At 33.8% G+C, this 17,050-nt stretch overlaps 1 protein-coding gene across 1 annotated transcript; it reads right to left on the bottom strand.

Annotated features, from left to right (window-relative positions):
• Positions 1 to 2,676: 2,676 nt before the first annotated feature.
• LOC109016414 (transcription termination factor MTEF18, mitochondrial) lies at positions 2,677 to 5,436 on the bottom strand. Its single transcript, XM_018998829.2, has one exon. It carries the CDS (start codon positions 4,871 to 4,873, stop codon positions 3,200 to 3,202), a length of 1,674 nt encoding a protein of 557 aa, XP_018854374.1. The 5' UTR covers positions 4,874 to 5,436; the 3' UTR covers positions 2,677 to 3,199.
• Positions 5,437 to 17,050: the final 11,614 nt, after the last annotated feature.

Below are 17,050 nucleotides of genomic sequence, written 5' to 3'. Positions count from 1 at the left end.
AAAGATATTGATGTGATGACAGTAAGCTAAATATTTATTTTTGTTTTTGTTTTATCGTAAAGAATTTTATATATTAATTATTTAAATAAATAATCGTTTAAAATGTGTCATATTAATGGGTGTAGTTGGCATATAAGTGGTCGGGTAAATAAATTTTTGGGACTTTGTGTCTACATCTATCAAAACTAGAATCACTTATATCTTTTTCAAAGATTATATGGCATTTACAGCTAATTCAAGTTAATATATGGAAGTATATTTGGGAGCAAATCCATATCTTTCATCTGTTAGAAAATATTGTCCATTAACATTTAGGGCTCGTTTATTTTTGTAAATAAAATGAGATAAGATAAAATAAATTAAAATTAAAATTAAAAAATTGAATAAAATATTATTAGAATATATTTTTTAATATTATTTTTATTTTAAGATTTTAAAAAATTAAATATTTTATTTTATTTTATATTAAAAGTTAAAAAAATTATAATGATTAGATAAAATGATATAAGATATTTTCTAAAAACAAACTAAGTTTGTTTCTTTATTTAATCTGTGTTTTAATAATACATGCCAATTGTCCATACATAACCCTCTTCAACTTTGTCCACTCCTTTTAAACATCCGACAATGCAGATTTTGCCACGTAACCTAATTTTTATTGATCTTGATGGTTAGAGTGGGATAACAATGTTATTTGTCATTTTCTCTATATTTGATAGCACAAGGTATCAATTTTATTAGTGCTTTGTGTAAATTATAAAACAACCTATTAGAGGGTGTAAATTGTGTTTTAATTTTGTACAAAAAAACACGTTTTAAATCCTCAACCGAAGAGAGAGAGAGGAAACAAGTATCTACAGCGTATCCCATGGCCAGAAATTGAAAAAGAACAGATTTTTTAAGTATGGTCATTTTGAAAAAAAAAAGTAGAGTTTATTATTAAAAATTTGATTTTTTCATGTGCATCTAAAATTTAATTTTTTTTTTAAAGGGACCAAACATCACTTTCACATCCTAAAACTGTAAATATAATTTCTCTTTTGAAGTATCGCCCGTGAAATATATATGCTCTTATTTCTGATTCTAATTGTTTGAAGCACAAACATCCATCCAGCCAAAGGGGGCGCAGGCGCTTTTAGAGAAGCATTATGAATAGAATAGCTTCTTCCACTGTAGGTGTTCAATTACCCAAAAGAATTTCAGAAGAAAAAAATCTGAATATCTTGGTACTTGCAAGCGTAAACTGTAAAGGCATTTCATCAAGGAATCACGCCACTATCTCGCCTCGTAGCAGTGAACAGAACCATTATACATACATAGCCACATTCCACTGGAATCAATAGTTCATATTCAGGGGTTTGCTTTTACACGAAGAGTATCTATGAGTCGTTGAAAAAGAAGGGAAGAGAAAGAGAGACTTTATGATCATCAGTTATAAATACTTAGCCGGTTTGGATTGGGAGATCATCTCACTCCTATCCACAAATTTCAACTCACAAATTTTATTACTATTCACACATCATCTCAACTCATTCCATCTCATATTTGAATCCGCACGGGAGCATATCATATATTGAAAAGGAACTTGAATGCTGGAAGTGAAACTAGAAGCTTTGGCAGTGTGGACTGTAAGTCAGATTGAGAATCCTAAACCATGTGAAATAACAACTTCTAATAGGAGCTACAGCACCTCACCCGCCTGTCTGAATTACACAACAGCTTGCTTTTCAATTTTAACTTTTTTTAAAATTTCAGCAATGATCATCTCATATACATTATATAAGCATTCCACCCCAAAAAAATAAATAAATAAAAGACAAGCGGATATTATTTTTGGATGAGTCAAAAGGCGATCTGCAAGTAGGGGTGTAAACTCAAACCGAAAAATCGAAAAACCGGATTGGACCGGACCGAACCGAACCAAACCAGTTTTACCGGTTTTGAACCGGTCCGGTCTGGAACCGATTTTTAAAATGTAAAAACCGGCCGGTTCCGGTCCGGTTCCGATTCCGATTCCGAGAGTTTTTAGACTGGACCGAACAGAAACGGACCGGTTCATTAAAAAAAATAAAAAATAATATTTTTATATATAAGTTTTATACAAAATATTTTTTATATATTAAATATTAATATATATAAGTTTTATATATAATGTATAATTATAAATTTTTATGTGAAATTTTATATATAACATATATATTCATATATGAAATAATTTCTTATTATAATTTATAAATTATTACATAAAATGTTAATACTAAATCACTAAAAGTTTATAACTAATACTAATATATAATTTATAACTATACTAATAGTCTAATATTAATACTATTATATAGTCTATATATTAATAAAAGTATAAAACAGTTTTTTTTTAAATCAATTTTTTTTATAAATAAATTTTTAATGACAAATTGTGAAATTTACATTTTAAAAAAACCGGAAAACCGGACCGGACCGGAAACCGATAAAATCGGAAGTACCGGTTTAGGAGGGTAACCGGTGCGTAATCGGTTTTGAAAAATACAAAACCGGTACATACCGGTTCGGTCATAGATTTTATCCAAAATCGGACCGGACCGGACCGATTACACCCCTATCTGCAAGTATAATAGGCTGAGAGAGAAGAGGGAGAGAGAGAGAGAGAGGTAACTTGGTAATTTGGAATTGAAAGTTTGTTTGTTGGATGGCACTAAATATCATCCCGATCTTTTCACGATAAACATACAGAGAGATACAGAAGCTACACAAAAATAATTCACAAATATGACGGCGGGACCAATCATTCAGTACAATGCAATGGTCGTAAGTACAATATACAAATTGCCTACAAAGGGTCTCGAAAAAACTTACTTCTGATGATGGAGGATCCTCAACAATTACAGATGCTAAAGTAAGATCGAAGGCACATTGTACTTATCAAGACAAAAAAAAAGATCGGAGGCCCATTCAGGCGCTTTCTGTGGGCAATTAACTCAGACAACACTGGAAATCAATAACGGCAGTGGTTGATGCCTGTATCCAGAAATAATTAGTAATGCTATTGTTAGCTGGGGATTTGATATTAATTTACAAAACTTCCAGATGGATCAATCCAAGCATGTGAGTTTTGTTACAGGTCTTCCGACACCATAAAATTCATCTTTAATTTTGTAAACCCTAGAAAGTAGCAAACTACTAAGAGGCTGTATAAACTCAACTATGACCCCAATGGTTTTTTGTTTGAGTAATGCTCAGACCACCATTTTGGAGCATCTGGATGAATTGCAGAAAGGCGAGCTACAAAATTCTTTTCACTTGTGGCTATTATGCTTGCAATGGAATAGGTTTTTGTACAGAAACCCTTTTCTGCAAGCCACACATGAAATCTGTACCTGGGTTTAATCCGGTTCTCTAGGTTAAAACACAAAAATGCAGGAAAAACATCTAGGTACTGTAAAGAGATTCCCATTTCCTGGTTGAGGAAGTTCACTTTCTGCTCAATAGTTTCTGGTTTTTGGTTCATGACCTTTGGCGTTGACCCTATCATCCTGCAGAGCTTTGAGAATTCCACACCAACACAAAGGAAGCAATCAAACCGCTCCTGCAGCTCAATACTAGTGCCATGCAAGTGAGCTAGCACCTTCATGGTCAAGGCATTTTCGCCAAACCCAATCCCATGCAAGAATTTTAATTTATTCATAGTATGAGTAGGGGTTCTTGAAGATTGGATCTTCTCCAAGCCATCTCCGAATTCCTTATCCAAGTCTTCTTCAGGATCAATAAGGACGTAATTAGCTAACAATTGATGATTACCACTATTAATTCTATGGAAGAACCATTCGTGTAGATTCAAAGCCTTCATCACATGAGGCAAATTAGCCATTTTATTTCTTCCCAACACGTAAGGGTACTTCTGACCAATGGACCTTAATTCGCTTGAGTTCAATCCGAAATGTTTCAAGAATCCCAGCACTGAAATCACCGGTGTTTCCAAGTCAAGTTTCAAAATATCTGGGAGCCGAAGTAGCAACAAACCAGCATCCTCCTTAACACCAAATCTACAAAAGTACTCCGCTTTTTGGGCCAAAACCTCTTCTGGGTATTCGAGGAAAACGTGCTTGCTCCTACCCATCAGCTCCCCTGCCGTTCCTTTCTCACAACCCAAATCATAAAACAACCGAATTTTCCTACAGACCTCATACCAAGCATCCACATTTCCCTCAATATAACTCGCCAAATCAAAATCTACAAAGACCCTTTTCAAATCATCAAACAATGCGTCAACTTCATCCCCCAATTCATCTTCCCCACCCAACACATGCGGAAAAGTTAAACAAATACCGATCACGGAAACATTGCTCAATCCATATCCCTTAAACCCACATAGCTTAGTCTTCAACTCCTCCGAACTCTTACTGAAAATCGAAACATCGTCCTTATACAACTTCCCCAACCTAGTCCACGGAAACCCAAATCCCGAAAGAGCACAAGCCGCATTCAAAACAGTCCCATCTTCGGAGAAAAAGAACTTGTTGGCAGGCAAAAACCCATTAAGTTCACCATAACAAATACCAATGCTTTCAAAGAAAAATTCAAATTCATTGACGGGATGGTACCTGAGGAGCCTCTGGAACTTCTTGAAGAAATCGGAGGGCGAGAAATCGAGCTTGGCGATGAGGTTGGAGACCGAAAACATGGAGTTCTTAGCAATGTGCTCGGCAAAGGTGTAGGGTAAGTTCCTGGTGGTATGGAGGTACTCCGTGAGAGCCTTCTGGGCTTCTTTGATGGCTTGGGGCCTGTATTTGGAGGGGATCTTGGAAAGGTTTGGGGGCTTTCTGGTGGTAGAGAAGTGGTGGGTGAGGATGGTGAACAGAGACTTGGGGATGGGCATGTCGGGTGGTATTGGATAGGTTTTTTTCAGGAATTTTAGGGTTTAAGGATTCTTGGGGATGTCATACAAGCTGAGCTTTGCATTTGCTTGACACAATGTAACTTGACTGTGATTGCGAATTTTAACCAACAATATCGACGAGGGCACTTCGGTAAATTGACTGGAAACCTATCGCTTAACTATATATACTTTTCGCGATTCGTTAATGTTCTCCTTCCCTGAGCACCTAACAATGGCCCGACCAGGCCAATTCCCCGTGAACCAGTTACCCATTGATGCAACCGTTGGTACCGGTACCTGTACCCGTACCCGTACCCGTACCGGTGAACTTGCCAATTCCCGAATCAGGAACTGGACAATCATCTGTTGGGAAACGCCGCCGAGAGGACGAGCTTTTCTCCTCGGCGTTGGCTGACGAATCGGCGGCGAAGCGGCGCGAGAAGTTGGCGCCGGACGTGCCGTTTAGAATCGTGGTTCCGTCGAGGCAGATCGGTAAGGAAGGTTTCCGAATCCAGAAGATTCGCGAAGATACCAAGGCCACTATCAAAATCGCCGATGACATCGCAGTAAGCTTTTTTTTTCTTTTTTTTTTTTTCAGGTTCTGACTCCTGAGTGTATTCAGTTAGGTTTCACGGAGAATTTAGAGAGAAGAAATTAGGAAAAGGTTGCGAACTTCAATAATTTTTTGTTGTGACTTGATATAATTAATTCTTTTAGAGTAATTCTTTTATAAGACGGGCCAGAGGGCAGACCGGCAGAGGGGTACAAAGGGAAACATTCAACTGGCTAACATTTTACTTTGCAAATGAAACGATACACTGTAGATTATTGAGGCGCGGTTAATAATTTGCACGGGAAGCTCGTAACTCGTAAAGCTACAATTAATTGTCTGTGTTTGGATATTCTTCGTTTGTTTTTACAATTACTGTCGTCTTGTCTTGTTTTATTTCATATCATAATTATAATTTTTTTAAATTTTTATATAAAATAAAATAAATAATTCAATTTTTTTAAATTTTAAAATAAAAATAATATTAAAAAATATATTCTAACGATATTTTATTTAACTTTTAACTTTAATCTCAATTCATTTAATCTCATCTCATTTCATTTGCATAAACAAACGAGATGCTTACTTGTGATAAAAGAGTAGATAATGTTCAATGTGTGGTCACTGGGAAGCAATTAAGTAAACTTTTATTCTGAAGATTATATTTAACACCAAAAGCTATATCACATGCTAAATTTGGACCCGTAGATAGTGTGATATTAATAAGGTGGCCAGCCACTTGGTCTCCAAAGGATATTATTCACTTTGGTGAATGTAATCACTCAAGAATCAAGTTTAGAATTGAGAGCATTGATGTGAATGCAACTCATCTATAATAGTTTTCGTAGTAGCATTATTGAACTGTCTTTCAGAAACCTAATGGCAGAGGTCTGAAACATGAAGTTTGAGGACTTTCCCTTCCACAAGATATCCTCTTCAAGTAGACAACCGTCAACCATTTCTTATTCTTCAAAATATCATTTTCAAATTATATTTATCACATTCTGGCAGCCTTGGGTTTGTGTTACACATGGGATAATGAGTTGGAGTGTTTGGGCTCTGTCTTGTCTCAAGTATAGAAGCATCTTGTTTTTTTCTGGAAAAGGCTGTCATTGTGTGTACTAGGCTACTAGCCATGTCCACAATTACTGATGACACAATAAGAATTGGAAGACTTGTGGGCAGAAATTTAAAAACTACGCCCCTAAAAGAAGTCATGCAACCTTTTTTTTTTTTATGTGATGCTGTGGTGGCTCTAACCAAATAAAAATCTTTCCTTCCTACTGGAAGATGATAGTATTACAGAGACAAAAGTTGCTGCAGGACATGTGGCTGCCAATACAATAAGGCTTTTGATTGCTGGGTCCCAAGCAGGTTCTTTAATTGGGACGTCTGGTCAAAACATTGAGAAATTCAGAAATTCTTGTGGTGTCACAATTACGGTTCTTGCTCAGAATCAGTTGCCTTTGTGTGCGTCTGTTCATGAATCTGATCGAGTGGTACAGGTGAGTTTGTGTATAGTGTCAATGCTGAATGGAACTAAAATTAATGCTCTCAGTGGTATGGTAGAGTATGTTTTATTATTTGGTTTTTTATAATTATTTTACCTCCATAACCTTGTCAAACATGAGGAACGAAAACTTTTTTGCTTAGTTTCATTGTTTTAACTAGATGCATTTCCAGTGCAATAAATATATGCAAAAGCATTCCAAGTAACTGTTAAAAATTAGGTGAAAATAGCTTCTCCATCCATTGTGTAGTCATTTGTTGAAAGATGTTTGATGTGGTGTTGCATACCGTTAATATTTAAGGTGTTGAGCCATTAAAATACAAGACTTCCATTCTGTTGTGCTAATGAAGTTTAATTCATTTCATCTTATTCATGCTTATATATGCCTCTTTTGTTTCTTTCTACTGCTAATAATGAATAATGATACGGTTTCTGTTAAACACAGATATCAGGTGATGTTCCTGCAGTACTGAAGGCTTTGGAAGAAATTGGTTCTCAACTAAGGTCTTACACTGAAACCTGATTGACAGTGCTTTGTCTTTTAGACGTTTATTCAGAGTGTTCTTTTTGAAATTAATGTTTACAATCATGTTCTAATCCATGTTATTTACAGAAAACCAACCACGACAAGTGATTTCTATTAGCCCAGCATACAATTATACATCAATCAGACCACCCCAACAATATCTGGACCCAACTTCAGGTTATTGATGTTTTCCCATATCAAATGACTCCTTTAGTTTGACTGCCATCTGTTGCAGTTCTATCAAGTTTTAATATTTGTCATAACCACATCATCTTTAGGACAACCAATCTTGCAGCTGATTATGTAACCTTTGAGATGGTGATATTGGAAACACTGGTTGGTGGGCTGATTGGCAGGTGCGGCTCGAACATATCAAGTGTTAGAAATGAGTCTGAAGCAATGATCAAGGTAGGCAGATCTTAAAGTCTTGAGGTTGTGATCTCTAATCGTGAAGTTGCATGTTGTGCCTAGTTAGGAATCTATGAGAGGAACAAGTTACTGCTTGTACCCATTAGGGTGTAGTCTAGTGATCGAAGGACAGGTTTGGGATGTGCTGTAGAATTGGACATCCTGAATTCAGTTTTGCACTTGGAGTTCCTTTAGATAACCTGATATACGGTTCTGGCAGTTGGGGTCGTGTATCCACGGACACTCCTCAGGGATGTGTGTTCAAAAGGCCTTGCCATAGTGAGGTTCCGTGTCATTTAAAAAAGAAGAAAGTTACTGCTTCTTGTTGCTATTAAGGACCCACAAATCATTACTTCACACGAGCTACTTGGTTGATAAGAAATATCTCTCTACTTGAATAGGACTCTTTGACACATTGGTTTCAAATTTCAGGGTTTTTCTATTTCCAACCATTACGTATACATTCTTACCGTGAGGATAGAGTTGATGGTTAATAGATAAATATCAGAAGGGCATATATTTAGTGTAGCTTTAATTATTGAAATAAAACTTTAGAGGACCTTGGATTTGTTTCAGCTTCTATGGGTTTCTTTTTTGCAGGTTTATGGTGGGAAAGGTGAACAAAAACATAGACAAATTCAATTTGGCGGTATTGCTCAACAGGTATATTAATCTTTCTTGGTTATATCGTGATCAAAGGAAAACATCATTGTCAATGGAATCCCATCACTAGGCACAGGTAGGTAGGGGCTTGGGCTTCATAATGTGCTGCCTGTTCTAATGGTTACCAGTAGCAACGGTTGGACCTAGCTTAGGCCAATGTGGGACCATTTCCCCTCCAATTTGAAGAATTTTCCAAACAAATTTTCTTTCTTTTTTACCAAGTTTTCATGAATATATTATATCAATTACATCATGATCACAAGTTTAGCTCTGTCTCAAGCACCCACAACAACTAAAGTTTTTTACCATGCAGCAAGAAAGATATTTTACTTCCATAAAGGACATCATCTGATGAAAGTATTCAATTTCTTCCTAGCCAAACAGTTTCTTTTGTTGAATGGGTTCCCCTTTAGAGTATGAATTGTGATGTCCTTTTCATATATTCTTATTTGAAGATAATAATTTTACTTTCAGTTTGGAAAAAGATAAAACTCTTGCAGAAAGATTAACCCTTTAATTAGCCCCCTCCCTGGCCAAAGAATAAACCCAAAAAGAAGCAATAGAAGTGGAAACCGTGCAGAAGGATAATTCATTTATGCAAGAACTAAGAAAGAGGATAGTTGTGCTAGTGTGAAGGGAAGAAAAGGGACTAGCAAGAGCTTGTTGCACTGTTGGTTTAGTCATAGCTTTTGGTCTGCGGTTGACTAGTAGCTTTATATAATATAAGTTTTAATATCAAGAATGCTGTATGAAGTACAAAACAGTGATTATATTATACGAAATGGTTAAAATTTGATATCTTGGAAAAGGGTGGGATTCCTTTTTTCGTATGGGAAAACAGAGGCTGATTATTTTTAATCTTTTCTGTAGAGAACATGAATATGTTATCATGATTCTCATTTTTTTCTTTTTGAAACTTTTTGGGTGTATAAAAGTTGGCTTTGGCTAAACAGAGGGTTGACGAGTACATATATTCCCAGTTGATACAACAAGCCAGTGCTCAACAGCAAACGTAAATTACCGTGCCTTTTAAATGCTTTCTTTTTTTGGGTCCCATATGGGGTTTTTCAGGTGTGATAGCATATAACATAATTTAAGGAGTTTGGTGTGTGGGTAATGTGTAGAGAGTTGCTCACATTTCGTTTGTTGATATCGACTTCTAAACTCTTGTAGTCTGAAGCAATCACACCAGATGATTGGTGAGGCTACTAAAACATGATAAAATGATGTGGATAACGTCTTTCACCAGGGATACTAAGATGCTTAGAGAATGAAATGAGATGAGAAATCTGTAAATAGTAATGAAATGATTTGTGAATAGTAATAAAACGGTTTGAATGAAATGATTTGTGAATAGTAGTAAAACGGTTTGAGTTATGAAGTTTTATGGGGTTTTGGAAAATGAGAGAGAAAATGTTGAATAAAAATATTATAAAGTTAAAATATTATTAAAATATAATTTTTCAATATTGTATTTGTTTTTAGATTTGAAAAAATTGAATTATTTTTTATATTTTGTTTGAAAGTTTGGAAAACTTGTAATGATTAGTTTGAAAGTATTTGTATTTGAGTGATATTTGAGAATAAAATGAGATAAGATAATATGAGATGAGATGGAAAACATCACCAAACATCCCTAAGTGTAGCTATAGATAACAAGGGGTTCGGTCTCTGTTTGCTGAATGGGCATTTTGTTAGGTTCTGACTCTTGGTGTCTTTACTTTACCCGGAAATGATGTACATCATGTAATTGAAGGTTGGTTGCTGTATATTAGGTTTGGTTTTCATTGAAATATTTTAGAGAGTAGATTTAAAAAAGAGATGTCAGTACAGCAAAGAAAAGATGCACGCGTGATAGAGCCATGTGAAAGATCCATAAATAAGAGCCTATGATGTTCAAGGAGAGTGGTCGTTGCTTGTGGATGTGCTTTGTGCTTTTGTTACGATTATGACAAGTTCCCCACCACATCATAATAAAAAGATGCACCGAAATCAACATATTTTTATTTTGTGATGGATTTGCATATTTTGTATCCCATTTAATTTTAGAGTAATGTTAGGTACAGTCTTCATTCGGAGACTGTAATGTAAGTTTAGACTATTTTAACTTTAAAGTTTTTTAAAATTATAAAATTATTCTTCTTAAAATAATATTTTTTCTTATTTAATAATGTGTCTGTACATGCAATCTCTACTTAAATACTACAATTCTCACTTGAAGACTGTAAATAAAATTTCTTTTAATTTTTTGATCCCTTGAAAATAAGGCTAACAGAACTGTTTTCTCAGTTTGCAGAGATGATGAAGACGGAACAGCAAGATCTCTATCCCCATGTTCAGTAGCCATCTTAATTGAAGTTCCGGGTAGAATCCTGTCAGCGTTTCATTAGTCCCCAAGTACTTGGTCAGTGTTAGTACGACGAAGGTAAAGATGCTGCTGCAACGCTGTTGTACCAGACTTTGGACCGCAGGTGTTACATCTGACCATCTTCTTGTATTTAATGTTTGGCTGTGAACGATTGTTGGGTATCTACATCATTTCATTCCCAAAATTCAGGTGGTGTATAGGAATCATGTGTTTGGTTCGATTGACATTGTATTGAGGATTTATTTATCAGAGTTCACATGCAACACGGTGTGCTTGTCTTGCTAAAATGTAAATTTTGAGTAAACATTTATTTAATTCATATATCTTTTTTATTTTTTGTTTTTGGGAAGGTTTAAAGGGAATTTATGGGAGGATTGTTCCTCCAAAAATGGGATAGGATCCAGAACTACTGCATCCCTACTCGCTCAAAGGTGTGTTTAAAGGTCGATTTGGTTATATAAAATTAAATTATTTCATTTTATCTCATCTCATATAATTATTATAATATTTTTAAATTCTCACACAACATATAATAAACAATTCAATTTGTTTAAAATTTAAAATAAAAATAATATTATAATAATATTTTATTCAATTTTTAACAAAATATCTCATTTTATCTGAACTGCATAATCAAAAAAGATCTAAATTGAAAAAGGACTCACCCAGCCCCAATATGTAACGCTTCCCCATTATAAAATCTGAACTATTTCATCATCTTCATCATCCATGTGCTTATCTTCAGCAATATTTCACTGTGATTTCTCAATTCCAATCAGTTTTCAAATAAATAGTTCATGAGCTGATAATTACACAAAGATATTTATTGTAGACAAGAATCAAATCCGCAAGGATGAAAAACGATAGTTCTATCACGTGACTCGAAAAAGCAAGCCGTGGTTCATACATTTAACATGCACACTTTTAGCAAGCAAAAAAGCAACGTGTATTAGATTCTTGAAATAACACCTGCACGTGCAATCACCACCGTATCATTCATGTGCAGTATATACTATCATGTACTCCTCCACGTGCATGTGCATGCCGGGGAAGAGATCTCCCTCTAACCAAGAGATGAGATTATGGCCACGGTGGCCTTTGATGCAAATATCTATAATAAATAACGTTTACAACTCATAAAATATAGATATTCTCTAAACGGCCTCTCTGACTGAATTTTTCTAATTCAAAAAAAAAAAAAATAACACATCATGTAGATTAATTTTATAACCTTTTACATTGCTAGTATATAATTTCTTAACAGTATAAATGTTTAATAGGAAAAATATACTCATCATCCTTACACTACACACCACATATAATTTTTATTTCTTTAATTTTTTTCTGTTACCAAATGTGTGATGGATAGATAGATGATGAGTAAAAGAACTCAATTAGTTTAAAAAAAAAAAAAAAAAAAAAAAAAAAAAACTTAAAAAATAAAAATAAGTGTGATATATGATGTGTGAGGATAATGAATAGCAAATCTCTCTCTATTTAATATTGTGTCTATCTCTCTTTTAACACTTGATCGAAGATAAAATCAATCTGAGCATGCATACAACACAGATCCATGACTTGAAGATATTCATATATAAATTTGGGCTTTCTCTTATGGGGAAGATGCATAAGATATGGTGCATTAGCATATATATGACAGGAATGCATGAAGTTCAACCACCATATACATTTTGAATGATGCATATGGAATACGAGAATTTTTTTTTTTAAATCCAGAGAATCTCATTGAAACTAACATGTCTTTAAAACAATATCACATGTTTTAATATATCGCATACAACAGAGACACCAAGATCCATATATATCCACTTCACTTTAATCGGCTGTCCTGGAGTACTCATGTGTTGTGGAAAAAGCAAAAGCTTTGCATGAGATACTCCTGGGTGAAAGCTAGCTTTAAATTTGTGCCTGTGGTTCGACTTATCTTGAGATCATGTCAATATCATGTATATGAAAGAACTCTGTGGATATCTAAATATATCTGAGGCGTGATGTATGGAGAAAAGATGGATACTTTTTGCTAACTTTTCATGCTACCCTTGGCGTATATATTACACACTCGTGTTTCCTGCGGTTGGGATACTCTTTTTCATAAGAGTAATGCTACATACAGTCATGAAATGCATTAACGCCGTGCAGTCGCTTTGAAAAAAAGTGAGATCTACTATTAAAAAATTAATTTCTTTTCCTACGAGTCACATATTTATTTACTTTTTTCAAAGCGACTGCACGGCACTTGCACACTCACGACTGCAAGTATCATGCATTTCTCTTCCCATAATACCTAAATTAGTTTCTGAATTAGTTTCTCATTTGTATAGTGAGATGAAATTTGATAGTTTTATATGAGTTGAATAAAATATTATTATAATATTATTTTTTAATATTATTATTATTTTAAAATTTAAAAAAGTTGAATTGTTTATTATATTTTATATGAAAATTTAAAAAAGTTATAATGATGATATGAGATGAGTTAAGAGTCTTTATGTATCCAAACAGAATCTTTAGAAAATCTATTTACAAATTTTATTTTCTACCCAACTAGCACACCGTTTGATTTGATAATTTTGACGTGGTATTTCTAAATTAAATATGCTAAAAAATTATTAGTGTTTTTATTTTTTTAGTTTATAATGAATCATACTATAAGTAGTGTGATAACATATTAATTTATGTGTTGCAAAACTATTTTTTCCAATATTACCTCCTAATTAATAAATTTTGATACTTTTTTATTTTTCTTAAGAAAATAAGCTGTAATGTTTATCATCATTGTATTTTGATTCCTAAAACAATCAAATTATTCTCATTAAATAGGAAGAATAATATATCAATTTGAATAGTATATATATATATATAGATTTTTTTGACAAAGTTAATATGCATATAATTTATTAAAAACTGAATTTATAAACATTAAATACGATGGTGTATTAGTTTACAGTTTTTGCACCAAAAAAATAAAAATGAACTTGCTTTGTTGGCTGCTATCATTGTGTCAATGATGTTATTTTTCAATTTATTTGAAGGGCGTGACACACGTGTGGTGCAAGCTCCAATGTATGCGCGTGAGAGTAGGAAGCTCAATCTTTGAACGCTATGAGTCATGGAATCCCAGAAAGTGAGAGAGAGTATCCAATGATTGTAGAGAAGTGCGTGGTCGGTCGAGCAGAGACAATGTGACACGCACGAGTGCAATCATGGGACCACGTGCTTCCACGTGGCCGAGCACAACGTGTTGGTGCACGTGAACTCGTGCATGTTCCCCACGTGACTCCCACTCTCCCTGGTCCCCACAAAAGTGTTTAACTCCTTTCAAACTACATCGACACTCTTGTCTTTTTCTGACCAAACAATAGACGATAAATTGTAACGTCATTACGTATAATTACTACTTAAACTCCAATTATCTCGTGAGGTTTATTATCGTTACAGCCTTAATAAACTCATCCTACATAGATTATTTGAAGATAATCTGTCAGCATTTTAAGTCTTTGTTTGAACATGAATCGATATACGATGAGTTGGAATAAAAATTAAAATTTGAATAAAATATTATTATAATATTATTATTTAATATTATTATTTTTAAATTTAAAAAGATTGAATTGTCTATTATATTTTGTGTGAAAATTTTAAAAAAATTATAATAATTAAATAAAATGAATTGAGATCACTTCTCAATCCAAACAGAACTAATAATAAAGAATAAGAAAAAATCAATTCCAAACTCTATTTAAATAAATAATTATATACTTGCGCCACTATCATACTTTTTATGTTTTTTTTTTTTGTGTGATGATGAAACATTATTAAACAACGTACAAATTTATCATTTTAAAAGTAAGAAATGATCATGTATTATATATACACGTGATTCTTAAATAATTATAATTTTGCTATGTATAATTCGACGTGTAAACATATTATTTACTATAAAATTCATTATAATTAAAAAAATCAATATATTAATAATTTTTTATGATAAGTGATGACTTCCAAGCCATGTCAACGGTTTATTAAGTGAGCTAAATAAATAGACACGCAAATAGATCTGATTTTCAAAGTGTGGACAAAGAAGATTAAACATGTTTGTTGTTAGATTTTCAAATAATCTTTAGATACAAAGGATTGGATATTTGGGAGCTTCCATTAAGAAATTAGATTAGGACATTCATGCAAATAATTATATTTGACCCTCTAATAGAAAGAACTGAAGACTAGCATATAAAAATCATTACAATGGAGACATGTGGGTCTCATATACGCACATAATAGTACAACAACAAGAGAGTTTAATTGGATGGGTTTGATTCTCTAGGCTTTGCCTGTATATTTCTTTCGCCTATTTTGAATGACTTTATCTTAAATATCATTCATTCGATATAATTTTATTTGAAAGATAAATTTTAAAATTGATGAATATTAAATATATAAAAATAAATTTACAAAGTGATGTAAATTCGTATAATTCGTTAGATCTATTTACACTAAAAATAATTTTACTATCTAAATCAAATCAAATTATTTTAAAATTTAAATCTTACAAATTAAATTATGTCCTATAGATGACACGTGATGCAAAAAATCTCAAACAACACACATCAACACTATGAGCCTACTATCAAATAGGACTACTCAATACTATAAACCTACTAGCAAATACGAGTTTGAATGTATTGATTAGTGTCATTAATTAGCAAGATGGCGTGGGGATTAAAGAAATGAAATAAGAATAGATCAATACATGAGAATTTATATAATATATAATAATGGAAAATTCTATTCCTAAGCCGGTTTAGGGATCACACACCACACGCTTATGATGTGGAAAACCCGGTCCATTCTAAGTCCGGTCCAGTAGTCGAATCCCTCTCCCCCCGTGATCCCTCTCCATCCATGTTCCCTTTGCCGAATCCCTCCACCCCGTCGACACCAAGATCTATAGCCCAAAAATTCTAGATTAAATTTTGGGGCGTGGCAGAGAGAGGATCCCTAGTCGGTTAGAAGCTATACATGGTGATTGGGACTCAAGAATTTCTAAAGTGGTTGGACTGAGGCATAGTGAGAAGCTCACGCAGGTTTTTCATGATGTTGCTATGGAACCCATGTTCACACGATCTCAACCTGCAACATGAGGGAGTAGGTGGACATTTTGCCCAAGGTGCTAGGAACTTTTCTTCTATTAAGAGAAGGGGTCGACTTCATTCAAAATCTCCAATAAGATCCAGGTCTCGTTCTTTAGTCCCATGGCCATCTCCTAGAAGATCCCAAGATGGTTTTGATGGACATCCAGAATTTACTCATCGAAGCTGGCAGCGGCCCAGACAGTGAAGCTGCCAGACGGAGGGGTGAAGCGGGGAGGAAGAACGTGCAGGGTGGGGAAGTAAAAAATTCGAAATCCCATGAAACCTCTTTTGGGTATTTAGGTAAACCAAAACGCATGCGTTTAAAAAAAATATAAATTAAATGCCAGATCATCATCAGGTGTGTGGTGTATATGGAGTATATGGGCAGATGAGTAGAAGTACTCTATAATAATACGTGTGTGTTGGAAAAGAGGGAATGAATCAATGCTTACGTGGTGGGATTTTTTTTTTTTTGGGTCCAAAAGTTCGGAGGGTGGGAGAGGCAACCACGTGAAAATCACGCTACTAGATTTTATTAAAGATTTGGTGGGTGGGTGGGGATGAAACTCCTCTGTCTCCGTCACACTGCCTATTCGTTTCGTCTTGTCACAACTTTTTTTCAACCATAATAACTATAATAGTCCCGCACTTTTTATTTTCTTCTCAGGGTTTTCTTTTTATTTTTATTTTCTAACGATAAAAAAATAAAAAAAAAATACTATAGGATTATAATAAGAATAACTATATTTAAATTTATTTACATCATATCTCATTTTCTGGCCATATATAATTTATTATATTGATATAATAATTTTAAATTTTAAATCTTATAAATTAAATTATGTGATTGTGAATGGTATAAAAGCATTCAAATAGCTATACTCTTATATAATATATATTAGAGTATTTTTTTGGGAGATAATTGATTTGATGATACGTTATTATTTAAACTACGTTTGGATGTTAAGATAATCTTATATTATCTAAGTTGATTTATGA

Source organism: Juglans regia, chromosome 14 (genome assembly GCF_001411555.2).
Source record: "Juglans regia cultivar Chandler chromosome 14, Walnut 2.0, whole genome shotgun sequence".
NCBI classification, from domain to species: Eukaryota; Viridiplantae; Streptophyta; class Magnoliopsida; order Fagales; family Juglandaceae; genus Juglans; species Juglans regia.
The sequence above is the reverse complement of the archived record's forward strand: the minus strand, read 5'-3'. Positions and strand labels throughout refer to the sequence as shown.